The 27,802-nt window shown below is 42.4% G+C and overlaps 1 protein-coding gene across 2 annotated transcripts in view; it reads left to right on the forward strand.

Moving 5' to 3' along the window:
- Positions 1–7,283: 7,283 nt before the first annotated feature.
- The window catches only part of LOC310867280 (prolyl 4-hydroxylase subunit alpha-2-like), a 44,821-nt gene continuing 24,302 nt past the window's right edge, over positions 7,284–27,802 (forward strand). For both annotated transcript variants that reach the window (XM_083777204.1, XM_083777203.1), the window contains exons 1-3: positions 7,284–7,422; positions 24,460–24,562; positions 26,243–26,339. In XM_083777204.1, the coding sequence (XP_083633330.1) occupies positions 24,478–24,562; positions 26,243–26,339 (182 nt within the window). In that variant the 5' untranslated portion in view covers positions 7,284–7,422; positions 24,460–24,477. The remainder of the gene's footprint in view (positions 7,423–24,459; positions 24,563–26,242; positions 26,340–27,802) is intronic.

Consider the following 27,802-nt stretch of genomic DNA (forward strand, 5'->3'; position numbering starts at 1 on the left):
ATAATATATATATATATTTTATAACTTCAAATCCAAAACTCAGTCCCCCTTCCTTCAGGGAGTGCGCGACCCGACTGTGACGCGCAGTAAATGAGAGACGGGACAGTATTTCCGCTACAGCTGCATCCAGTATTCCAGTTGCTCTCTCTCCACTCCAAAAGCAAGCTGTGTCACGAGAAGAGGGGAGGAGAAAGAGCCGACATCCACGGGCACATTTGTTGCGGTCGTTAAACGCTTCTGCGAATTCAGCCCGTTGTTTTCCTCCTCTTCGCCGTAGTTTGTGTTCTATGTACTCGCGTCCCCCGGCCGGTTGCCTGCATTGCGTTTTGGTTGATTTAAGTAGGCTACAGCAGCGCTAGCGCACGGCTTGTCTTGTGGATATGTTCCCTGTCATAATGACAGGGAACATATCCACAAGACAAGCCGTGAGAAATGACAGTGTCATTTCTCTCCTGGACTAAAACACACACAACAAACACACTGGTTTGGTTTGGACATTCAACAACCAGGAAGGACCTCGACTGTGCTGTTTCCCCTCGCCTCTCCTCCACGAGAGTGAAACGGGGTTCTAGAAAACATGTCCTCGGCTGTCTGTCTTCGGTGTCTGGAGCGCGGAAATACCTTGGTGTTAAACCATAGAGTATGTTAAACTTGTTGCCAGTGTCTTTACAGCCAGGGGATGAATAGAATCACATGGTTTGGAATTGGAGGATACATTTTTAGCCATAATCGTCCGTACGGGGAAAGCGGAGCCGGAGAGGATATTTGAGCCGGATAAATCCGTATTTTTATGAAACTCAAATTGTCACTTTTATTTAGAGGTAAACTGTCCTTCTATCATGCGCAATTCTATGGATAACGTTAGTTTACGGTTTTATTCTTTTGCGCAGATATTCCTGATAGTCACATTTTTAGGATGATTATTTTGTGTTGTTTGCTCTTACTCTAGTAGTTGATTTTCTTTTGCCTTATATCGGTTAGTAATAGTATGGTCACATATAACTCCCTATTATGAAAATTGCCCAACGTATGCAAGTTAGCACCCGGTAGTTTCTAAATGCTGGGGACCAACATAAAACTTTAGGCTACTCAAAATGTCCAGGTTCACAATGGGGCTCTATGGGTTTAACCTGACTTCGCCAGATTGCGGCAGTATTGAGTTTTTCCAGCAGGGGGAGTGGTTTCACCAGGCTACTATGGGCTGGCAAGTAGACGTAACGTGTGAAGCTGGTATGTGCATTAGTAAGTGGGCCAACACTGACACCTAGAGTGTCTTTTCTGTCTTTGGATCAGGGGGGCAGTCAGACAGATATTTTGTGAAGCCACTAAGGAAATCGGGATGTCCTGAAAGTTCATATAATGGCCTGTTGTGGCGCTGTCATTGGGCCCAAAAAAACCCATAGCCCCATAGAAGTCCATGTATTTGGGCCCAACTTCACCTAGACTGTATTACCGTAATAAACATGGTCATGAATACTTTCTGCTTCCAGTCACTAGTTTAGAGTCTCATTTCTAATGTCATAATATTCTTTTTGGAAAATTATGGTCCCATTTATTAAAAAAAAGACCATAAAGTCGCGTATGTTCTGAGGGGTGTGGCTACCGTTACAGTCTATGATCGGGATTCCCCACCCACTGAGTCAAAATAAAAACCAACTAAGAAGAAGGGGGGAAGTCCCGCCTCGTTGTCTGGGCCAGCGAATGGCCAGCTGGGCCAAAACGGATCTAGAAAGATGGCGATTTACAATTCAAGGACTGACAGGCTTCATTTTACGTTCATGTTAGACCCAGGGAACGCTTTGTCCATATCTTTTACAGTCTATGCTTTGGATACAGCTCCTGGAAAGAAGCTGTTTTTCTGCCCGTTTGTGAGGTCGTTATGCACATGCACTCACAGTTCCACTGTGACTCTTTCATATTCTTGTGCCTCGTGAAGGCTTTAGTTTAAATCATTAAGTGTTGACTCTTAAATTTGTTTTGCAACTGACCCCATTCATACTGCAGTTGCAGCCTTGCAGGACAGACCTGTGCAACATAGCCTTCAAATTGCTTCATAGCCTATCAGAAAATAGTTTGCACTTGTTTTCTCCCTTTTTTGTTTCCTTTTTATAATTTATTTGATTTCCCCCCCCCTATTGTCCCTTTTGTAACCTGTCCTTCAGTCCAAGAAGAAAATGGAGGCTACCTGTTAGAAGTCTGCTCTGCATAGGTTACTGTAGTGTCGTGTGGCAAACTTGAGACAGTAATGGGCTGATTGCTGATGGTTTGTTTGAAGACAGGGTGGCTGTAGATGGAATGTTGGTGACTGTCGACGTCGAGTTGTATCTGCAATGAGAATTCACTTCGAATTAGCTTCATGTGATATAGGCCAATACGGAACAGAGGATGGTTCAGTAACCAAATTTGTACACCCTCAGAGTTAAATTAACATTGATTTTACAATATAAATTAGGGGTACCAGAGATAGAAACACCATTAAATGTGGGTCTGTAGACTAATATGCATGTCAAACTGGGGATCCTTGAAATTAATATGGTTGAGAATCACTGCTAGAGCCGTAAAAATCTTCTCTTATGGGGGTCCTTGGCATATCTCTTCAAATGGGGGTCTGCGGGCTAATTAGTGTCAATTTGGGGGTCCTTGACATGAAAAGGTTTGGGAACCACTGGTCTATAGAGGTATATCAGGATGGATTATGAGGAATCAAACAAACCCGATCACATGATTATGGAGAGCATGTGTACCGATTTGCCTGAAATTTGGATAATATCTGAAGGAATAACATTAGAAAATGTGTTTTACATATGTCGGCCTCCTGGTGGCCTGGTTTTTCCTTGGCCTCTAGGGAGCGTGCATACAGAGTTTTACACAGATCCGTGCAGTTCCTGCGAACAATCAGGATGCAGTCTGACCCGTTTCGTTGAATGGCTTACACAGTCTAGAGCTAGACTGTGTACCAATTTGCGTGATGTTTGAACAAAATCTGTACTGTCCAAAATATTGTTTTGCACAAAGTGACCTCCTGGTGGCGCTATAAGAAGCCAATGTGAAAACCTTTGGGCAGAGGTTCAGCTGTGGCATTCAGGGAGTGTGTGTGCAGAGTATGGCTGCGGTCAAGCCAACGGTGCCGGAGATTAGCTGTCTACAGAGACGGACGGACAGTCGGACACACACGGACGGACGGACGGACGGACGGACGGATGGACGGAGTGCAAGACAATAATTAGGTCACATACTGTATGTATACCATCCAATCACATATGGATGGTATACAGCCTATGTATACAGTACCTTCAGTTGAGTCATTTTCAAAAATCCACCTGTTGGTGGCGCTGTAAGTTTCACAGACTCCAGGTCCCCAGCTAAATCTTTAACTCTAACAAGTACTGTACTTTTAGGCAGACATAGAATAGTACAACAATAGTACAACAACAACAACAACAACAACTAATTTCAGTAATGGAGGAATGGAACACCTTTCCAGAATGGAATTTCCAGAACAATGGAGGGGGGTGAGCCATTCATTATCCATGCATCATTTTCATTTGACCACCACCAACAACAACAACAACAACAACAAACTGGTTCTAAATGTTCTCCTTTGACAAACAATATTGATTCTAAATGTTCTAATATGAGAAATAAGGTCAAACAAACATGGGGCGAGATATCTGTGCTTTGGGGCGAGATGTCCACGCTGTGAGGCGAGATATCCACGCTTTGGGGCAGGCTTGGAGCGAGCCGTCTTCACTTTTAGAAATTCCGGGGCGAGCCGTCTCTTTTCGCGGGGGCGAGTTGACCTGTTACCGTTGTATCCAAGGACGATGGGGGACAGCCAGGAAAGGGTGCTTCAAGATAACCTGGTATACATACAACATTCAACCACCAATATTGTTACGCTTAGACATTTTAACCCTCCCAAAGGATCAGCTATAGTAGTTATAATATTGCATTGATCCCCTTGGGGAAATGTGTCCTCTGCATTGCGTGCGTGCGTGCGTGTGTGGGGGTCAGTTGCAAGGGGAGAACCAGCATACAGCATGGATCACCTGCGTGGTATGTCAGGAATGTGGTACACCTGTGTTTTCCGACTTAATGACTGTACAGTACAGATACCAGTCTGATGCCTTTCGGGAACGATGCCCATTGGGAATGCATGGCCCTCCCGTTGTCAGAGATGGGCAAGTGTTTTAAATACTTATTTTTATTTTTATTGTAAATAAATTGTAAATGTAATTTAAAATTACAAAAAAATTTAAAATACAGAAAATACATATTTTCTCTATTTTTAAAATACATAAAATACGTATTTCAAATACAATGTAATGATATGTAGCTTGCAGAGTTAGTTCATTTAAGCTCACCTAGACTAGCCGTAAGCAGACCTGAACTTCCATGTGCGGCCCAAGGAAGCTGTCTGCCGGGGTCTCTTCCGGGTTTTTAGACAGCTGGTGGATGGAAATGAAGCTCCACCCACGCGTCGGCCGCTTCGGCCAGATTCCCTGAAAAGCTTACCCCATTGTCTGTCTTGTACAGTATGTCCACACAACAAAATGAAAATAACAGGTGATGTCACAGTACAACACGTGAGACAAATAAATACATATTGCAATCCCCCCCACGACGCACGTGCACACGCACACCACACAGTAGGAGGATGAGCCCTGTTTTCTTCTTTTTTGGCTATTTGGTCTTTTTGCTGCAATGAGAAACTGAAACCCAACTAGATAAAGTATATACCCCTCAGGGCACAGGTCTCCACCAGGCCACGTCAGGTTGTGGCCTCCTAGTCCTGGTGGCGCTATAATAGGCCAATGTGAAAAGGGTGCTATTTCTTCTTATACGCCTTGGGTGGCAATTGGATGATTTGAGGCATTTCTTTCCAAAAATGTGTTTTACACCAATACACCTGTTGGTGACATCTTTCAGGCCAATGTGAAAAGGGTGGGATATATTCCTCAGCCTAGTAGGAAAGTCTGTGAAAGATTAAGGTTCTTTATTATTTGTCTCCCGAGGAAGACATTTGTCTTAGACAAAGGGCCCGCATGCAAGCGTAGCCCTTATGTCCAAATACATCTTTCTTGCATCATAGAAAAAGAAAAAGAAAACATAGAGGGGGGTAAGAAGACATCACATCACATTTCAATTAAGATGATAATACTCGGCTGTGCAGGCACGTTTTTGGATGGGGGTGGCGGGGGCTTGGGCCAGGCACAAAAAAGCTCTCTTCCTACGCAAGCCATCGAAGGGATGAGCTGCGCGGGGGGAGGAAAAAAGATACCTAGCTGCAGGGGGAGTGGAGGTCATGTCACGTTGCCTCATTGTTCTGCGTTATCATGGCGGGTTCAGTGGAGACGAACACGGCCCAGGCGAAGACACAACACTGACAACAGGTGTCAGGGAGGGTGGGGGTTGAGGTGTGTGTGTGGGGGGGGGGGGGGGGGGGGGGGGGGAATCCAGATTCATGTTTAGAGCGAGGGATAGCAATATGGCTATTTCTCCTCTATGTCCGTTATGGCTCTCTGTCTGTTATGGCTCTCAGGGCGCTGACCTGTTCCAAGATCGTGTCCATCTTCTGATGCATCTGCAGGGCGCTGGCCTGTTCCAAGATCGTGTCCATCTTCTGATGCATCTCCCCAAGTGCCCTGCCCAGCTCGGCCATGGCAGGCAGCATAGGGGCTCCGTTCTGCGTTGCCATTTTTCCAATTGGCACAGCCCAATCAGCAGAAATCCTGTAACCATAAATCCAAATAGATATGCCTCTTCTACGCTGATAGTCACATAAATTGCACGCTGCGTTCATGATTTTGTTCAAAACGGGCCAATCCAGCCAATTAGGATGGAATATGAAATATTGGACAGATCCGCCTTGAACACATGACTATAGACAGTGTGTAACGATTTGCGGGATTACTTAAGTAAAAGTCGGCCTCCTGGTGGCGCTATATCAGGCCGTTCTGGAAGATTTGGGGCAGAGGTTCATCGTTGGCATCCAGGGAGTGTGCGTGCAAAATTTGGCACCGACCGCGTTAACGGTGCCGGAGATTAGCTGGTAAAATACCTGATGAAGACCACAGGTGGTCGAAATGTTGTAATCAAATTAATTTTCCTAGGAGCTACAATTCAGTGTGAGGACACCCCTTCCTTTTTCAACAGACGCACGCACGCACGCACGCACACATGCATGCGCACACACACATGCACACACACACACACACACACACACACACACACACACACACACACACACACACACACACTTGTGTGTGTCTCTCAAGGGTCCTTGAGAGAGTTCCAGGGGGTCCCCAGCTAAATGATAATTAGGAACCAAATGGACCCTTATGGGTCTGTAACTGAGTCTAGAGAGTACTGTACACTCTCAGAGTTTAATTAACTTTACAATACACTAAATGGGGGGCTGTATATAGCCTAATTCAGGTCAAAGATGGGGTCCTTGACATGAAAATGGTTGAAAATCACTGCTAGAGCCGTAAAAATAAATAACACATAAAATAATAAATTACTTTCTCAAAGTGACATTTCCAGATGTAGGCCTGTTTTATCTGTTTATTTGTTTATTTGAAAAGGATCCCCAATAGCTGATGCCATTGGCAGTCAGCTAGTCTTCCTGGGGTCCACACAAAACATATTAGAAAACACTAATATAATAAAAAACAATTATATAACATACATCAAATCTCAATTATAAAACAGATTAAAACATAAACACTGGTAAATCTGGTATAGAATAACTGTAAATGTATTTAGTCTAAAGCTGTTTCCTCCAGCTGGTGTAGGTTGCACTGTTGCACATCCACAACATACAGCACTGCCACTACCAGGCTCACACACTCCATTAACTCCAGCCCATCCAAAATGTAAACGTGCAGGGAAGCATGAATAGTATTACCGTAGTTACTATAAACGGCTGCATAAAACGGCTGCTTTTCATCTAATGCATTCACCATGCTCTGTCTGTACACCGTGGCTGTAAGTCCACCTACCCTATACTCACGGGGCAAGGGCTTCGTCCAATGAACTACTTTAGTCACAACAGTGCTGTTTTTCTTGGTTTTCTAGCAGCCAACATTTTTGGTATGGCTATAGCCAAAATACGTAACCTACATTTTGTAACTATTGGTAAAGACCTACAATATACCATAATACCAAAAGAATGTCCAACAATGTCCATATTTTTCCAGGATGATTGCAGTAGACAGCTAAGGAATGTTGCTGCGCATCTATTATACGAACTGGGTTATTTATTCTCGACTGGCGACTGACTAACATAAGAGGAGGTTCTGTACGTGGCAGGGGGAGACTGAGGAGCGTGTCTTCTATTCCTTTAACCCCAAGGAGTCGACTATATTTTCGGACAGCGTTTAGGTGTGAAGTTAATCGTTCTGAAACAAGAAAATAAAGGTAAGTCTGGACTGTCATGGCACCATTTAACAGTATAACGTCAGAAGTGGCCACATGCATGCATGCTGATTGAGCTGTTGTCGTGAAAACATGCTGGAAAGGTTGTCAATATCAACAAGGTCCACTACATATTGTAGGTATAGCTGAGGTGTTGATTACTTTGATTTAGATTATTATGGCTTTATTGTGGAAAATAAACGGTAAACACGAGATTCTGTGGTCTAGCGGTGCTCCCGTCATTATGATTTCATATTATTGCTCGATCGCTTTGTTGCAACGTACCGTTCAGGTATAGATTGGTGATATTGTAACGCCGCGAAAAGGGAAAGTTTTGAAAGTGCATGAGTGAACTTTTGTAACGGTGCGACTACTGACTATAGCATTTAGCATTGTTCCTACAGCGAAATATGACATAAAAAGCCTATTTTCTGCTGAGAATCATTGACCAGACCAGCTGCTCCTGCGTTTCCAGTGATTTCGTCTCCAGTCAGTAGGTTCTAGAGAAAGTCCTAGTTCCAGTACTTCTAGAAGCGTCTGTCTTGGGCTGACGTCACCGTGAGAGCTATTGTAGTCCTCCAGATGGGGATAAATTGAGCAGATGTGTACTCTGATTATAAATATACTCTAGACTACTACGTCTCGGTGTTGTTTCTTGGCATTTATAACATTTCAAAACGCGTATCTTATCTATATGGTGTAGTAATACTTTTACAAGATTCATTCATTCATACTTTTTCCTTTAGACTTAATTAATACCTAATTGCATTTAGTGTTTTAAAAGGAATGTCATCATGAGGCATACTCATTCCTTCTGTTATTTACGGTGGAGTGGAACACATATTTTCAAAGGCTTTATTGATACTTGGTGTCATAGAAGCATATACAAAGAAAGACAGAATTCTTAAGAGCATTAATCTGTAGTAAACAGTTGGGGTGCATGCATGGTCATAGCTTTTAGTGTGTGTATAGAGTGAGAGGCCAGTGTCTGATAACCAAAACAAAGTCACTGGTTTGGGTTTGCCTTGCCACCTGGCTCACCCATAGCCTACACTGTGTGCGTGCCGAAGTGTCCCTGTCACTCCCTGAGCAAGACACATATTGTAACCCCCAACAGCAACACCACTCTTGAGTGCACATTAGCAGAGCAGCCACCAGCTGGGTGAAACTGAAATCATGTGCATTGACTGGATCAGTGCACATTGCATAATAGAGCTTTCACTTCTCACCCATCCCCGATCCAGCATTCTAGCCTGTATCGTATCGGAGCCTTGGAGGCATTTCCAATCACCAGTGATAGGTTGCAGCAGGTGTTCTGAGCATTGGTTGGACGTCGGGGACGAGTAAAGGCTGGGGACGATGCTAGACGTCAGGGAAGGTACTGTTCTCAGCAGTGATTGGACGTCAGGGCAGGTGACAGGTTTTCTTTTCTCAGAAGTGATTGGACTGGCATGTTTTATCAGCAGTGATCAGGATTCTGAGCAGATGTTCTCTGCAGTGATCAGGATTCTACTGGGCAGATGTTCTCTGCGGTGATGAGGATTGGGAACCAACCGGTGGAAAGGGGGTCTCTGTGCAGTGATTGATTGGACTTCACGGCAGACGTTCTCTGCCGTGACTTGAGGGAACATACATGGCAGGTGTTCTCAGAATAACACATTTCTGTGTGTCTTTTAGAGCCCACTACATGTAAATAAATGTAAATCCCTCTCCCTTTTCTATCTACATTATCCACTAGGGTATACGTTGCAGAATTTCAAATAAAGCTAAATTGTTGCTAAATATTTATTCTTTTTTTTGGTGTGGCTATAAAAATGTTCCCGTTTTCACAGCCTTTGATGGTCTTGTCTGTGCAGCATATGTGTTGCACATATACAGTACATATTACAGTACATGTGCACCACCAGTAGTTTGTGTGCACGTGACACATGCACATGCTTGTGTAAGCTAAGGCATGTGTGTTACGAACCAGAGACCTGGCCTGTCTGTCTCTCCTCATGTTAAAGAATGGCCTGCAATAACTAAATACCCACACCCTGTGGTTATTGATGTCTTTAAGACATGCTGAGGTGAAGCATGGCTAGCAGCTCTGTGCAAGATGACAGACAGCCAGTGATGCAACCTCAATCTGCCTGCCACGTCAAAAGTCAAAACTACCCCCTAGCAGACCTGAAGCCAATTCTACAGATGTCTTCTAAATGCCAAGCAGTTTTATGAAACACTTGTGTTGCTTTATCAGTGGTTCTCAATCATTTCCATGTCTAGGACCCCCAAAAGCTGGCCTCCGACCCCCCATCTCTTCTCAAAATGTTTTGTTCCAGACAGAGACGCGAAGAAGCAAAGATTTGAGTTAAAATCTTCGCTTATTCAAAAAAGAAATGTATAAAATACAAAGATTTACACACATTTTACACACCATTAGGAACTCCAGTTCCTATGGTCAGCTATACAGCTTTTCATTGACCGCTAGCGTTCATGCAATGATATTCATACTATCTGTCACATTTTAGTGTCCATGGTGTGTATATACTGTATGTATTCATTGTCTTAATGTCTGTAATGTCCCTTTAATATTTGTTATTGCATACCTGCAAAAAAACCCACTCTTGGTTTAGTTTCAAAATTCAGTTGCGTTCTCTCCTCGACCTCTCGTGTCTGATGTTGTTTTAGGAACATTATGTTAAAAATTATGAACCCCATTCCTAATCCATACTAAGGCTTATGGTGTATCACTGTATGTTTCTCTCTGGGAATGTAGAGTCAGGCATGGTGTTTAGACTTTTAGCATTCCTACTTTCTCTAGTGTCTCTAAACAACTATCCTCTCTCTCCCAATTCATTGCAATTTAAATGTAGTTGAAGTAAAACTAAAATGCACTAAATCGCGGCGAGTTGGTAAACTGGCAAGTTCTCCGGATACCCATCCAAAATATGTTAAAAATGCTGTTAGAGCAGAGAGAGTGAACTTCAGTGAAGGTACGGGACCCCAGAGGTGGTGGGGGTGGGGGAGGGGGATTAAATCATGAAGCAATATGCGCACAGTGCACACAAGTGTGTTTTCATAGTTTTACCTGTGAACTGGTAGACAATCATCACAGAACAGGGGTTTAAGTAAATATAAAATCTTAATGGTCAGGTTAACTTTACTTTACTTTATTTATTTCGATGGGACAAGCATATTCATGAACATTACAACCAAATGCAACGTAAAGATGCTAAATTTCATCCATTTCAAACATACATACAGTGTACATGAAACAATGTAAAAGGTGCATCTATATAGTTTATCAGCGTTTTAAAGGGCAATACAGAATTACAAGTAAAGTAACTTGTGCATAAAGTGCATCATTGCTTTCAAGTAATATAGGATATGCTGTCAAGGTTAAAAAGCGTTCACTACTAGGGTATATGTAGCTTCCACTGCCTTCCAGCAACATTGTGCCCCATCATGTTACTGTGACTAAAATAACTATCGTCATTAAAACAGAAGAGTGAATGGATTATTGTTAATTCACACAGGGAGTCAGTTAATACTAATAGCCTAAATAAGGGAGATTGTCTCGCTCATTGAAAATGAAGACATTGCTGACTTTGCAGTAGCATTTTTGCCATGTGGCTTCTTAGGCTATCAGTCTGCAAATGGGTCATATTTTTTACTAATCAGATATGACCTCTCCAATCTTGTATTAATGACATTTGAAGAGACGGAGCATGTGGGGTGAGTTATTTATTTAGAAACCGTTCTAGGGTAGGTACCCTCACAAAAAACATGCAGTAATCCTGGTCTCTAAACTGGCCAGCCGGGGCACCTTTTGTTTTGATTGTTGAAATATTTATTAACAGTTTGTAAAATAACAGTACATTTTAAGCACAAACTCAATACAGGGACTGTTAACTGTGAGTGGACTAGGGATGTCAGGGGTTAACCGGTTAACCGGTTAGCCGACCGTTAAGAAACATCCGGATATTTTTATCAGCTTTAACGGTTAATTTGCATAATAATAAATGCGTGTTCTGATCTTAAATCCCTTTATTTTAGATCGTTTTTAGTAATAGTACAACATAAACATTACAGAGACTGTAGTTGTCACTGTACAATACTTTAAAACAGTTGTCATGTTGCACACATGCCTAAAATTGCTATTTGCGCCGCCCAGCTTGTCGCACTCCAGGCTGCATGAACAGTGCTCGGGCTCTGTTTTCTGCCCCCTCAATGTCCCCGTTCTCTGTTGTACTTCAATGGCTAGTTGGCTACAAGTTACAACGGTAGCTTTGCGGTAGTCAAAATGTAAGCGAGTGACAGCGAGACGAGATGAACACATGTCGACCGTATCAATGCAGAGACCTACATTATTAAATCCATTATTGGCCATTTGGCCTGGAGGGAGAACGTTTACAGCCGCCGCTGCCGCTTCCGTCTCCACACTGGCACGGCTTACGGCTATCAAAAGTTAGCCATGTGCTATCGATGTTTGAGGGTTTTCTCGTCAGCGAAAAGTCAACAAACGGAACACGGTGACATGCATGCTGATCTTCCTTAATAATAAAAAAAAGGCTTAGCCCATGCGTCCAGTGGCTTTATAGGTATAGGTTGCTCGGATCTGGACTGGATTTATTTATGTTTTGTTGGACTAGAACCGGCGGAACTCTGTACTGTAGACGCGCAGATGCATGCATCATGCAGATGCGATGCGTTGTTTATTGATGATTAAGCCAGAAGCCTACAACAATTTATTTATATTGTTAAATGTTGCTTTTTTGTTTGTCTTTTATAAAAGGAGCATAAATAAATGTATGCCATTCGTCTACCAACTTTAATTATGTAGCCTGCTATACATGCATATTACATTTGGGGTAGCCTATTAAAAAAAGAAAAAAATCAACCACTATCCGGTAATGAACCGGTTAATCCTAACGGGTAACCGGTTGGGAAACTATCCGTTACTGACATCCCTAGAGTGGACGACCCAATTAAGCATTACACTTGTTTACAACAGGGTCCACATTGTTCAATTCATCAAAACATTTAGAGACATACAAATAGACACTTCTATATAGTTAAAAGACAGAACAGGAATTCATCATAAAGGAAGCAAAAAGGGAAAAGATACATATACAGTGAGGGGAAAAGGGGTGGTGGGGGGGGGATTCAGATTTTACAGGGGCCAGTATCGAATTGCAGCCGTCCGTAGGTGCCCTTTGAGAGCGGTTTTGAAGGAGTCAAGGGATTCACATGTCTTAATGACTGTTGGTAGGGCGTTCCACATTTTGGTGGCATAGGAGCGAAAATAATTTAGTCCCTTGTTTGTGCCGAATCTGGGTTTTACATGGTTTGTTGCACTCCCTCTGGTGTTGGGGGTGTGGACTTTGTTTACATTAAGGAAGTATTTAGACAGGTACATGGGTATCTTGGTGGTGTATCGAATCTTGTGGACCAGACCCATTGCAAGATGCTGTACTCTGTCGTCGACCCTAAGCCATCCCAGCCTGTCAAAGTGGGCAGGGGTGAGGTGTGTTCGGGGGGTGAGGCCAAGTAGGAGCCTGACCAGCTCACTGGGAGGGGGGGGGACAGTGTTCCGTTCACCTCCACCATCTGTTCTCTCCCCTCCAGGAAATTACCCACCTGATGGAGGGGAAAGGAACTGGTTGTAATAACGTGTTCCTTCCACGCGCTACGTCCAAACAGGGAATCCCCCACCCCCTGTCAGGTGTAAAGGAGCAACTTGGACACTCATGCATGAAGGAAGCATGAGTTCAAGTCCGTTGCTCTCCCCAGGTTGGCGGAGGGTGTGTAGAGGCAGAGCCCAGGATCACATTAGATAATTGACACAGGGGTGAAATACGGGTTACAAAATCGTGGGATAAAACATTTCGGAAAAAAAAAGAAACCGTTCTATTGCCTCACAATTACTTATGCCTCAAGGTATTTAAAATAAATGATTTACATATTGAGAACATAAGTCAACCTGCTTATGACACACATGAACTGTGCAGGGGGAAAAATGTTCCAACAGGCTTTGTAGCCTAGGGGTATGTGTACTGTAGGTGTGTCAGAGTTTGTGTTACAGTATGACTATGAAATCACGGTCAAACGGGTAGAATAACAAGCACTAGCTGTGGGGTGGGAGTAGGGAACTGTGCATTTGTTTGTTTAACTGTATGTAATGTGTTTTATTTAACTGTATGTAATGTGTTTTATTTTCGTTTTATTTTTATTTTTGTCATTATTTTTGTTCTGTATTTATTGTCAAATCATTTTGTGATAAGATTTTGTTTGTATTTGTGCTGCCATGGGGATGTGGGGGGGGGGGGGAATATATGTAAATTGTTTTGAAAATACTTCTTTGTACTTAAATAAGTAAAAATAACAAGCACTGCAAATTATCAGATTTAGTGCTACATCCACTTCCAAAACTGTGGACTAACAAACGGTTTATTTTAAACAGTTCCCAATTACCCCAGACTTGAATTTAGCATAACATTCCGTTTTTGAATGCACTGTACTGTATAACCTACATGCTCACGTTTTTAACAACTTAATGGGATGGCACTGACAGAGTCTTTTGACCTCTGTCCCTCCGGGTTAGCCCCTGTCGACTGGGTCCAGCCGAACCGAGCAACAGGCAAGCGGCCAGCGCAGCTGGTGGAGATTAAACCTGCTGAGTAATCATTTCCTGTGAAAACGTGGGCTTAATGCTTAATATAAACTGTTACCGCTAACCGTGGGTCCTGGCAGTATGGGCAAAGCCAGGGAGTAATATAGGGTAGGTTGGTTTTCTGCTGTCCCATCCCATCCATGTCCTTAATTTGGGTCTGGTCTACAAGGCACGAGATGGGCAGACAGAAGACTTAATTATAGAGAGTAGGAAAAGTCAACTGCAAAAACACTGGGCCTGGATTCACTTTTATAGGAAAAGTTGTGATCTCTTTTATAGAAATGTTGTGATCTGTTTTTTGGAGAGCTGGAAAAAATTAACGGGCGATGCGGTGGCACACACTGAGAAATGTTTTGTAATTAGTCATCATTAGCCGTCTGCTGTATTGGTCATGGATGTGGGGGGGGAGGAGGGGGGGGGGTGTGTGTGTGTGTGTGTATGTGTTACGACCCCCTGTCTAGGGTAAGGGGAGGTGACATAATGAGGAGACAGCTTTCACAAAAGATTTGTTTACTCTCCTTTTTTTACAAAAACTTGTAAATTCTTTGTTGGTTCAAAGAAATAATGGCTTCAGGGTGTCTGTTACATTGAAGAAAAACTTACTATCTAAGAAAAGAAAATGACCCCTAACTAAAGTCCCTAACAAAGTGGAAACAAAAATACAGTTACTAACCTCACTACACTAACTAACAAAATACAGTAAATGGGATTCAAACAAAACTATCAAACACCCCTACAGGATTGTAAAGCAGGGTTTCACATTACATGGGAAATACGAAAGTACAATAAATAAGGAGCTGACGATCAAAAAATAAGAGCAAATACTAAAGGTTACTTAAGAACTCATAACTGACATGACACTGGGATAACAAAATAGAACTTACTCAAATGAACTGAAGACAAACTAACTAAGAAACAGAATAGCAAAGCAAACCAAAGAAAAAGGCAACATGGGTGGAGGACAAGAGGGATGGAGTCTCCGCTGCAGAATTAGCTGTCATCCTCACAGCAGTCAGGACAGACTGAGCACATTTATAGACAGCAGTCAGCAGGGCCATTACCCAGCTGCTGGGAACCAATGAGGAACTAGACAAAGTGCCAATCGGCACAGGTCTCCACCAGGGCAGGTCAGGTTGTGGCCTCATGGTGGCGCTATAACAGGCTGTTGAGGAAGATTTGGGCCGGAGGTTCGTGTTGGAGGGATGCAGGTACAATGTTTTTCCATGTGTGCATACATAAGTTGTATACAGATCGATGCAGTTATAGCTATAAACAGGAATTGGCCTGTTATAGCGCCACCGTGAGGCTGATTTTGAGGAATAAATTGTGGCATGTCGTCCTCGGCCTAGTGAAAATGTGCGTGTATAATTTAACGGAAATTGCACACTGTGTTTGTGATTTGTGGGCTTTTTTCGAAATGGACGAATCGTGTGAGCTTTGGAAGCCAATCTTAGCCAATCAGGATGGAAGATGGGAAATGGTGCCGCTCCGTGTTGATCACATGACTATGGAGATAGTGTATAGCGATTTGTGTGAAATTTGGAGAAAATCTGAAGGAGTAATAATAGAAAATGTGTTTTACATATGTCGGCCTCCTGGTGGCGCTATAAAGAGCAGATGTGAAAAATTCCAGGCAAAGGTTTTTCCTTGGCCTCTAGGGAGTTGGCATACAAAATTATCCACAGATCCGTGCAGTTAGAGGTAAAAACACTTTCCGGCCAGTTATAGCGCCACCTTGAGGCTGAGTTGAAATTGTTCATGTGGCATTTCGTCCTCGGCCTAGTGGGAATGTGGGTGCACAATTTCACGGAAATCACGCGATGTGTTCATGATTTGCAGCATTCTGTTTGAAACTGAGCACTCCTGTGAAATTTGGAAGCCAATCTTAACCAATCAGGATGGAGTCTGAGAAATGTGAAAGACCGGTTTCGTTGAATGGCTCTAGAGAGACTGTGTACCAATTTGCGTGATGTTTGGACAAAATCTGTAGGTGTACTGTGCAAAAACTTGTTTTGCACAAAGCGGCCTCCTGGTGGCGCTATAACAGGCCGTTCTGGAAAGTTTGGGGCAGAGGTTCATCGTTGGCATCCAGGGAGTGTGTGTGCAAAATTTGGCATCGACCGGGTTAACGGTGGCCGAGATTAGCTGCTCACACACACACACACACACACACGGACGGACGGACGGACGGACGGACGGACGGACGGACGGACGGACGGACGGAGTGCAAAACATACTCTCCCCACATGCCTTCGGCCTGGTGGAGACAATAAGGGGCAGGTCCAGGTAGGACCTGTCATGATTGCAGCCACCCGCTTTCAATTGACCAGTCAAGTCATCAGCACCACACCCATTCTCTACATTCTCCATTCACCTCCATTCATGACCTTAGAGAACACAAAAGGGAAACAATATAACACAGGCCACCAACATTTCCAACTCATCACAATTATTCCCAAATTAACTAAACACTAATAATAATAATAATACTAATCATAAGGACAGCGGTCCGTAACAGTATGTATGTGTGTATATATATATATATATATATATATATATATATATATATATATATATACACACACATACATGTTGGGATTAATAAAGTGACAACTTTTACAATATCTCCATTACCATTATCCAAATTAATTCCTTATTATATATATATACTTTTTTTTAAATACATTTTGGAGAAAAAATAGCTCATATGCAATGTGAAATGCCACCTAATTCTTAATCCTTTTCCTTGTCTTTATTATGGGCCAACTTGTGAAAGCTGCATGCTTTTATTGTGAAGGGTCTCAGTTCTCACAGCCTGCATCTTTCCACGTGCTAAACATAGCTGATCGACAAGCTCACAACGCGTTGCGTCCGCAACGTGTTGTGAGCTTGTCGATCAGCCATTTTCAGCATGCAAGCATAACGCGTGTACGACGAAGAATAAATCAGGCATCACTGCGCTTCTGTGGAGGGAGGGAGATATATTTTGTTGGCCAAACGAGGCGATCATGTTTTGACATCTATGGACAGCTATTTTTCGTGGCACATTATGTTTAATCACAACAACGTCACGTTTACTTTAGCTCCTCAGTGTTTGGGTCGGGACATGTATGTGTCTGCTGTCTACGTGCATATGCGCTCTGCAGATGCATCTAAGCATTAACATTTCAATGGCCGAGCCAGCCCAGTAGCTATAATATTGCTTTCGGGGCAGGGATAGTGTTACGTTAGGTAAAATCAGGCGGAACACTTGGACACGTCAAACGGAGCACCAAAGCTCTGCGACACACCGGTTGGGAAACACTGCTTAGAGCATATCCATCCACCGTGTAAGATACAGAGCCTGACTGATACCAGGTATACAGTATAATATGGATATGTACTATGTAGAGTCTTTAATCCATTTTGGGCGGGAAGAAACTTTTGGTGTTTTAAGCATTATGTTATACTTTAGCTATTGGAAAATAACAGATCTACAAGCTCATAGCATGGCACGAGTGCCGCGCTATGAGATTGTAGGTCTGCTTTTTTTTTTTTTATCGTGAAAATGTGCCTCAAATCTTTGAATATATATATATTCTTTCAGAGTTTCAATTTTTAACTAAAATCTTTGCTTCTGGGCGGTCCCTGGAGCAACATATTTTCAGATGGGGGTCGGTGGCATATTACATATAATTTTTGGGGTCCTTGACATATTGAGAACCACACTGATATAGAAACATGAGGTTTTTCAGAAAAAAATACATTTTAAAAATACATTTTTAAATCTTCGACGTCAGGTCTAAATGGGTTAAACAATGACTATGAGTATACAGTCTTAACAACAATGAATGGATGAATGAGTCTCACAACAGTTATCTTTCACAGGCACCTGTCTAATTCAGTGTACTGTACGTACATCCAGTCCATGTGCAAGTCACAAGTGTGCCAGATTCAAGCAGGCATGGTCTGACTAAATTGTACAGTAGACCATGCCTGCTTGACATCTTGAAGACTCTACAAGATATGTGATATTTGTTGTTGTAAATGATACAAAAAAAAAAATATAGGAATGTGAGAGTCAGAGGAAATGCTAGTTTTAAATGATGGAGCACTTTATTGAACATTTATTCAAAAGGATAAAAGCACAAATAGTCTAAAGGCTTGTTTCCATTGTCATCCTTATTAAGGGATAAGAGTCAGACCAAAGGCTAGTGGAGAAAAAATTATCTCCAAAAAGGAAAAAAAAGTAGGCTTAGGGTTTTGGTTGGTAGGTCTTGGTATGTATGCCATGGAAAGGTTTGAATTCACACTGACTTTCTATAACTTGTAAGCCATTTAACATCCACATGCCGCTGTAGGTAAAGGCTATTTGGGTTAGTAGTAGTCTGGTCCTCTCCACAATGCTGCTGTGTGAAATCGGAGAACAGTGATACATTTTATACTGCACCAATTCAAACTGGAAAACATTACGAGCGCACATATTACACACGCAAGTAGGCATTCAACTGTTGAACTTGGGGGTAGGCATTCAACTGTTGAACTTGGGGTCAGGGAGGACATAGTCTCGCCTCTAAGGAAACTAATGTAAATGAAGGAACGCTCCACCGCAGCTAATATTCGTATGTTTAATATTTAACCACTTACTGTAAGCCCTACATTACATAATACTTTGTGGTCTGACGAAATAGCGAAGATCTGCTATTTTTGCTCCGTTTCATACCGTTCCATTCCGCTCTGTTCCATTCTGTCCCGTTTCATTAATGCATTCCTTTCGGCTCCATTCTGTTCTGACAGGCCACACAGGATGGAGATGGGGATACGTGTTGGACTCTACTTGTAATGTTTACCACAACTGTCTCTATCTCATCTTCCGCCCCTCGCTGTGGACACAGATTACAGTACACTATGACCCATGATGGATATCTGCCTCTTGGAAGCCTATCGCTGTGTCTCCATGTTCCCTTAACAGATCGTTAGCAAATAACATGTATTGTCAGAACCTACTAAGTGGATTCCTTGGAGAGGTTCCCATTCTCGTAATAGCACAAACGTATCGCAGTACGTTTTTGGTTTATAGAAAGTCCGGTAATGTTTTGTCAGCAGCTGTCGCATAAATCATATCCAACTCGAGCAAAGCCTTGACTGTATCATTAACGTAATAACAGATGTTTGGTGATGTGTGTGTGTTGTCGTGTGTGCTTAAGAAAGACGAGCAACAGTAAGCAGCAATCATTGAGGAATGATGCGGTAAAACATAGATGGATTTAGAGACACTGTAGTGAAAGTCAAGGAATGCTAGCCTGTTTCACACCTAAATCCACAACGATTTCTCCCCTTTTCCCTCAGGCATGGATACAAGGATATCCTAGTGAAATCTAGTTAACAGCTATTGATTATCTGCTTAGTGATTGTTCAATCAATCAAATACTTGTAGATCTGCTATTTTTGAATAGCCAAAGTATACAATATGGTTAAACTGATTTTGGTTATATATTAATCAGTTATGCTGGGGGACCAACTGTAACCCCTTCAAGAATCCCTGGGGACCCCAATTTGAGAACTAGTGGTGTAGTGTGTCGTGTCGTCCCCCCCCCCCAAGACCCACTCTGATTCAAGAAAAACATTCTTCCTTCTTCTTTAACCCATTCTGAGATCAGATTCTAAAAATGTCTTCTACATCCTGACAGTTTTCTGAAAAAGCTATGTTTCTATGTCAGACGTTCTTCGATTTTTCAAAAATAGCAGACCTACAAGATCGTAGCGCGCCACTCGGTAGATTGTAGATCTGCTATTTTTCAATAGAAAACCCAAAATGTTACTGAAGATGAGTCACTTCACTTTCCTTACTTTCCTTCTGTAACATTTGGACTCTTGACCCCATCGGAGAGTCATTAAAGGGCAACAGAGATTTTATTTATATTTTATAACATATTTTTCTATTGTGTGGAAAATGTAAAATAAAAATAACACTCTTCTCCTAATGGTGCTGGAATATCAATGCCAGGCCCAGCCTACATAAAACAAGGTAAAAAAGCTCTTGTTTTACATAGGCTACTACTAGTACAATAGGATTCAGGAAAGGAATCTGCGAAGTTGCGCTTGAGAACCTTTGTCAGATCCTTTCATTCTTATGCAGAAGGTGAACTGAGGTTTTGTGGAAGCAAAATGAAAACGATGCAGCCGCTGCTTCAATTCATCTTAAATAACAGATGAGGAAAAACAGATGGATCCCAGCTAGTGGTCCAAGAGTGTTGGATAGCTGCCATGTGATGATTTCACTGTCTGTCCTCTATTTATGGAGCTCTTGTCCGCTATTTATGGAGCTCTTGTCATTGTGAAAATCCATTATTTATGTAGCCAGTATCTTTTTCACACTAGAAAAAATGATTTAAGAAACCGAGGGCTGGCCCAGGCAACGTGGCAACATGTGTATTGGACTCTTGACAGTTCTGATGGCTCTAATACATGCTGCATTGAATCAGGGAACACTGGACAGCACTCCCAATTAAAAAAATAAAAACTAGACAAAGTGCCAATCGGCACAGGTCTCCACCAGGGCAGGTCAGGTTGTGGCCTCATGGTGGCGCTATAACAGGCTGTTGAGGAAGATTTGGGCCGGAGGTTCGTGTTGGAGGGATGCAGGTACAATGTTTTTCCATGTGTGCATACATAAGTTGTATACAGATCGATGCAGTTATAGCTAAAAACAGGAATTGGCCTGTTATAGCGCCACCGTGAGGCTGATTTTGAGGAAAAAATTGTGGCATGTCGTCCTCGGCCTAGTGAAAATGTGCGTGTATAATTTAACGGAAATTGCACACTGTGTTTGTGATTTGTGGCCTTTTTTCGAAATGGAGGAATCGTGTGAGCTTTGGAAGCCAATCTTAGCCAATCAGGATGGAAGATGGGAAATGGTGGCGCTCCGTGTTGATCACATGACTATGGAGATAGTGTATACCGATTTGCGTGAAATTTTGATAAAATCTGAAGGAGTAATAATAGAAAATGTGTTTTACATATGTCGGCCTCCTGGTGGCGCTATAAAGAGCAGATGTGAAAAATTCCAGGCAAAGGTTTTTGCTTGGCCTCTAGGGAGTTGGCATACAAAGTTATCCACAGATCCGTGCAGTTAGAGGTAAAAACACTTTTCGGCGAGGTATAGCGCCACCTTGAGTCTGAGTTGAAATTGTTCATGTGGCATTTCGTCCTCGGCCTAGTGGGAATGTGGGTGCACAATTTCACGGAAATCACGCAATGTGTTCATGATTTGCAGCATTTTGTTTGAAACTGAGCACTCCTGTGAACTTTGGAAGCCAATCTTAACCAATCAGGATGGAGTCTGAGAAATCTGAAAGACCGGTTTCGTTGAATGGCTCTAGAGAGACTGTGTACCAATTTGCGTGATGTTTGGACAAAATCTGTAGGTGTACTGTGCAAAAACTTGTTTTGCACAAAGCGGCCTCCTGGTGGCGCTATAACAGGCCGTTCTGGAAAGTTTGGGGCAGAGGTTCATCGTTGGCATCCAGGGAGTGTGTGTGCAAAATGTGGCATCGAGCGGGTTAACGGTGGCCGAGATTAGCTGCTCACGGACACACGGACGGACGGACACACGGACACACGGACGGACGGACGGACGGACACACGGACGGACGGAGTGCAAAACATACTCTCCCCACATGCCTTCGGCCTGGTGGAGACAATAAAGGCTGTATAAGTAAAAAGAAACCAAGATTGATGACACATCATTGTGAATCGGATCTGACCTTTAGTTTAGTCAAAGGATCAATAGAGATACATTTTGTCTTATAATATCATAATAATTATAATATAAAATAATGATTGACTATTTTATTAGACAATATAAAAATGCCAACAGCATTGAAAGACATTGTTTCCATTCGGGTCCCATGCACTCACACACATACAGTCAAGAACAATAATCTAAAACAGCAATCGATCACCTCCTCTCCCTCTGACCTGCTGACAGGTGAAAGTTTAGGCCTGTTTTAAAGGTTTTATGACATTCATTTTCATTTCTTTTTCTTTTTCTTTTTTCTTTTAGGTTTTATGACCTCAATTACACCCAAAAAACCTGAACTTTGAACATTCAGTGGATTTTCTGTGGTCTGAAGTTTTCTTTGGGGTTTTAAGGGAAGGGAAGGAGGCCAGTGATTCGCTTGTTTTAAGGGAAGGAGGCCAGTGATTTGCTTGTTTTAAGGGAAGGAGGCCAGTGATTTGCTTGATTTAAGGGAAGGGGGCCAGTGATTTGCTTGTTTTAAGGGAAGGAGGCCAGTGATTTGCTTGTTTTAAGGGAAGGAGGCCAGTGATTTGCTTGTTTTAAGGGAAGGAGGCCAGTGATTTGCTTGTTTTAAGGGAAGGGGTCAGGGCATTCCACACCTGAATAGTGCTGCTATTCTGTAAACTAAACTCTTTGTGGTTGAGCAAGTAATCAAAAAATAATGAATCAATTACAATTACAATTAAAAGTGTTGCGGCAGTAGCCTACTGTGAACACAAATGAACATTAACAAACTATTGGATTGCAATAATTGCTCTGTATAATCCCAATTTGATATTCCCTTATCATTCATCTCTAAAACTCTCTTTAGACTGACTTGTAAGTCTCATGTAAGTAAAGCTTCATGGTTCATTCGTACTATATTTCTGAACGGCCAATGTCAGCGTTATATTTAGACACAGCATTAGTCATCATGACTACTTCTAATCCACCAGCTATGGTGATGTCAGATGTCAACCAGAGCAGAGAGAAGAGAGGGGAAGGATTCACCAGGTTGAAAGAGCTTTACACTTTACACTTACAGTGTAGAAGGAAGGAAGGAAGGACGGACGGGACAATGACATGACATACAAATACCACCACAGGAGCTTGTGACAGTATGAAACATGCACAGTGACAGTGCACATCCCACAGTGGTGCTCATTAAACTGGATAACGTTGACAGACTAGTTTGTGACTCCATCTCATTCTCACAGAGTGCATTTGTCCCCTCTTTGTTCTTTTTCTGTAACAATCGAAGCCTTGATGTTATTGAGACAAAGTGTCTCAGTCCACTAATGACCCATTTAGATGGAGCTCAGTGGAAACTATGAAACGGCATGCCCACGTCTTTACAATGTCTGTTAATTCCGCGAGGAAATACATCATCATACAGAAGTGTGGTTGTATGATTGAAGATGCAGTATATGTGAGCAGTATAGCCTGCTAGACTAAATAAAGTGTGCATCAAAAGTCATACGACCAGAATATGGAACAATTTCCGTCAGGCCGTTGTTCAACCAACGACTTGTTCAACGGCCATACAATCTGAGGCTCTTTGCATGTTTTCTCTCTCTCTCTCTCTCTCTCTCTCTCTCTCTCTCTCTCTCTCTCTCTCTCTGTCTCAATGTTACTATTGGAAATATTAACATAAATGCTGCAAATAATAAAATAAAGAAAGAATCAGAATGACTTATTTTAAGTTTAATAACTCATACAAAAAATATCCTTTTTAAAGGACCACTTCACCACTTTTCAACCTATCTTCATAATAGGACCTCACTAATAATCATGATAAAAAGGCACGATTTCTTCCTACTCAGTCTGTGTCTCATAGGAGGGCTGTGTGCAGTTTAGAAACTGTCTTCCAGTGACATCATTAGGCAGATTTTTTTAAACAAGATCTTTTTACAAAAATGTTTAGATTTTCATTATCGTGAGAACGATGGCTTCCATTTTCGCATTGCAACTTTTCAGGACTAGAAAGCCTGCAGTTTCTATTAGCTTGTATTCCCCATCAATGATGTCACTGGAAGACGGTTTCTGAACTGCCCACAGCCCTCCTATGAGACACAGACTCAGTAGAAAAAGATTGCGCCATTTCTTCATGATTATTTGTGAGGACCTACTATATGACGACAGGTTGAAAAGTGGTGAAGTGGTCCTTTAATGTTAACACTTAAAAATGCATTTCAATTCTGTCTTACCATTCTTGTCAGGTCCTCACACAGTCCTGTGTACTGTACTGACATTCAGTGTCAGGTCCTCACAGTCCTGTGTACTGTACTGACATTCACATTTCAAAAGTCAGCATATCAATGCTAATATCACTGCGTAGATATTAGTGTCGTCCCTCTCAGTATTTGATTATTTTTCCTGCAATGTCCACGCCTCATATTTGAATAGTGGGCCCTGATTGGTTATAGCCTGATTCCAGGCAAATCTGGTTGGCTCGTCACCACTTCGGCTGTGAAGTCCCCCCACAATTGAGAGGGGCCAGACTTAATCTGCCACGGGCAATATGAAGGATGAACGCTGGCTATGCAAGGAGCATTGCTCCGGAGCATTGTCCTTTGTCGCTTTGTTTGTGGCCTCATCATCCTCATGTGGCTGTGTCTAATTACAGGTGATCACAGGAAGCAGAATGAGGAGGTGCTTGTCTCTCATCTCCTGGGCTGTGCTCTGCTGCTGCAGCTGGACTGTACAGGCAGAGGTCTTCACCTCCATAGGTAGGCCTCCAAATTCTCAGTGTGTAGGATAATGGATAATGCCAGTTGGCCTGTTTAAACCCAAATCGTATAGTACTACTGAATGGCCAGTTCTGTGCAGAATGTGTGGACACAAAAAGGATATTTATATCATAGGAGAAGTCTGAATTTAAGAATGCACTACTGTCTTTTGTTGACCAGACTGAGGTTTTGAGAGGGAGGACCTGTCTGGACTTTTCAAAACCAAAGAATCCCTGTAGAATGTGAACTTGGCCAAGTTCTCATACAAGCTGTCTTCTCTCTGTAGCCGTCACAGAAGAAATATTACGTATTTGTAGAGCACCATCATAACAAGTTTCATTGCATGTTATGCTTACTTTATAATCTAATATCTTAATAAGTCCTGCTGTGGAACCAACGCTATCCAGTTGCACAAACGTTTCCTTTAGAACAAGTATCACACTAGCCTCAGCAGCCTGCCTCCTGTTGGCTGACACTATCACTATAAAAGCATTGTGTTTGACTACGGTCTGCGTGTAAAAGAACACAGTGCTGTGTGATTGTGCTTTCTCCGTGGTGACCACCGTGTTTCCATGGCATTGTTTACACCACTACTGCGTCAGCAGTAACCTACTCGCTTCAAAGGCTCAAGACTAGTAGCACCCCCAGTGAGAATTTCCTCACAGTGAAATACAGTCGGGGGCACGGTATCGTGCTGCCACCTCACAGCTAGAAGGTCCTGGGTTCGATTCCCGCTGGGGACGCTGTTGGTGCTGGGGGGCGTGTTCTCTCCTCCGCGTCATCAGTGCCCATACCCGAGGCTGGGTTGGCGACAGGGCCTTTCTGTGTGGAGTTTGCATGTTCTCACCGTGTCCCCTAGCCTAGGGTAGGTACCCTCACAAAAACATTCAGTAATCCTGGTCTCTAAACTACCTCCCCCTGGCCAGCCGTGGCGCCTGATGGAGGGGAAAGGAACTGGTCGGAATAACGTGTTCCTTCCACACGCTACGTCCGGCCGGGGAAACCCTGAAAAGAAGCAGCTTGGACTCCTCATGCATAGAAGGAAGCATGAGGTCAGTCTGCTGCCCCCCCAGGTTGGCAGAGGAAGTGTAGCGCCCAGGATTACATTAGATAATTGACACTGGTTGAAAAAATGGGTTGCAAAATCATGGGATAAATTTTAATAAATAAATACTATACAGCCCAGTACCAAGAGGTTTAGAACAGAACGTTGTTACTCAAAGAGAATCTTTGGTATGGAAATGTTCATACCCATAAATCCATTTTACAGGCCATGATGGTACCAAAGGAATGAGCCACTGCCACATGAAGCATTCTCTCAGAACTATCACGGTCAATTAATTCTCTCACTTGTTGGATTATGAACACTATAAAACAACATGCAGCTTTCAACTAATGCTTTAATGCAGAGCAACTTAAATTGTGCAGAAATCCCAATGTGGTTTTGGGATCCGTACATACATGATACAAACAATACTCAATCTGTTATTCTGTTAACATATTTTGTCTTTAAATTATTTCATATCACTGCTATTATATCAAGAATTATAGATTAACAAACCAGAACACATTACTTTTTTTTTAAGGTGCATGAGTTCTTCAGTGTCTTCAGTGTCAAGTTGGTCGCACCGTACTCATTTCTCCCTCTGCCATTGTGTCCCCTGTTTCTCCCTCTCTCAGGCCAGATGACAGATCTGATCTACACAGAGAAAGAGCTCGTTAAGTCTCTGAAGGAGTACATAAAAGCTGAGGAGATCAAGCTGGCTGCCGTCAAGAGGTACTATACAAATGCCCTTAGAGAGTCTCTCTGTACTCGGAACCTGGGCTCCACCCAAAAATCTGTCCAGTGTAACTAAAATGTTTCATCGGTTTGCACCAGTGCACCTTACATTTAGTACAGGTAGGTCTATGTATGCACCCGTATGAAAAGGTTAGGTGCACCAGTGCAAACAACTGTAATAACTGTCATGACAGCCTCCGCAGCTCTGCTGTTCTCCCACAGACGCACATTTGAAAACTGGAGCCTGTCTATCATAATGCAGGACAACGTCTCAATTTGCGGGACGCATGAAAAGTCATTGAAATGCGGGACAATCCCGCACAAATCGGGACATCTGGTCACCCTACGTCTCACCAGGCCCAGGACCTGTGCGTTGCACCAGACTCCCAGCACCAGGCACTTCATTCAGGAGTGGTGGATTATAATGGCCCTCCTAAAGGCCTCACCGAGGTTTATTGAGCTTCCTCCTCAACGAGGACACAGGCTGGGGCGCTAACCCATACTGCTCACCTGGGTGCCGTCTAGATTCCGGCTGTCACCCGTCTCTCCGGTGGTCACCAGACTATACCCGGTTGTCACATAGTCTATTCCTATGAGTCACTATAAATAGAAAAACTATAACTAAAAATACATTTTTACAAATGCATATGTTTTTCATAACTAAGAACCACAGCAAAGCAGTGGGCAAATATTTCCAGAAAGACGAGATCACAATTTAATTGTAATTGAATATTGTTTGCCTTGTAGTCTAACAACAAATGCGCAGTTAAAATAGGCGAAAAGCATACAGACTTTTATTATAAGTTATACGTTTTTACTTCTTCCTACTCCTTTTTGAACTTCAGGTGCAAGACCAATGATCACATTGTTGTCATTATATTTTTCTTATTTCATTCAAAAAAGAAATATACATGCATTGTGGTTATATATATATATATATATATATATATATATATATATATATATATATATATATATAATTATTGTCTTATTTGACTGTTTTACCTGAAGGTTTCAAAATAAAGATAATCAAATCAAATCAAAAACACTCTTCAACATATATATCAACGAATTAGCAAAAACGTTAGAACAGTCTACAGCTCCAGGCATCCCCTTGGCAAACACAGACATCAAATGCTTACTTTACGGAGTTTACGCAGATGACCTGCTGCTGCTGTCCCCAACCAAGGAAGGACTACAGCAGCAACTTGATCTCCTACACAAATTCTCCCAGACATGGGCCCTGATACAGTACATGTAAAACATTTATGTTTTATTTAAAAATGTTATAACAGATTTTGTCAGCCAGTACTGTGTCACTGTCAATGTTTATATCAATGCAGAACTAGGTATGCAAACTAAGAGAACTATTCATCAGCATGCAAGGTTATCAAATAATAATATGCTGTACAAAAAAATAAGAAAATGGAAAAGTTAGGCTTTTTTTCTCCTATCAAAGA

Source organism: Protomyctophum parallelum (assembly GCF_964188405.1).
Source record: "Protomyctophum parallelum genome assembly, chromosome: 1".
Lineage (NCBI taxonomy): Eukaryota > Metazoa > Chordata > Actinopteri > Myctophiformes > Myctophidae > Protomyctophum > Protomyctophum parallelum.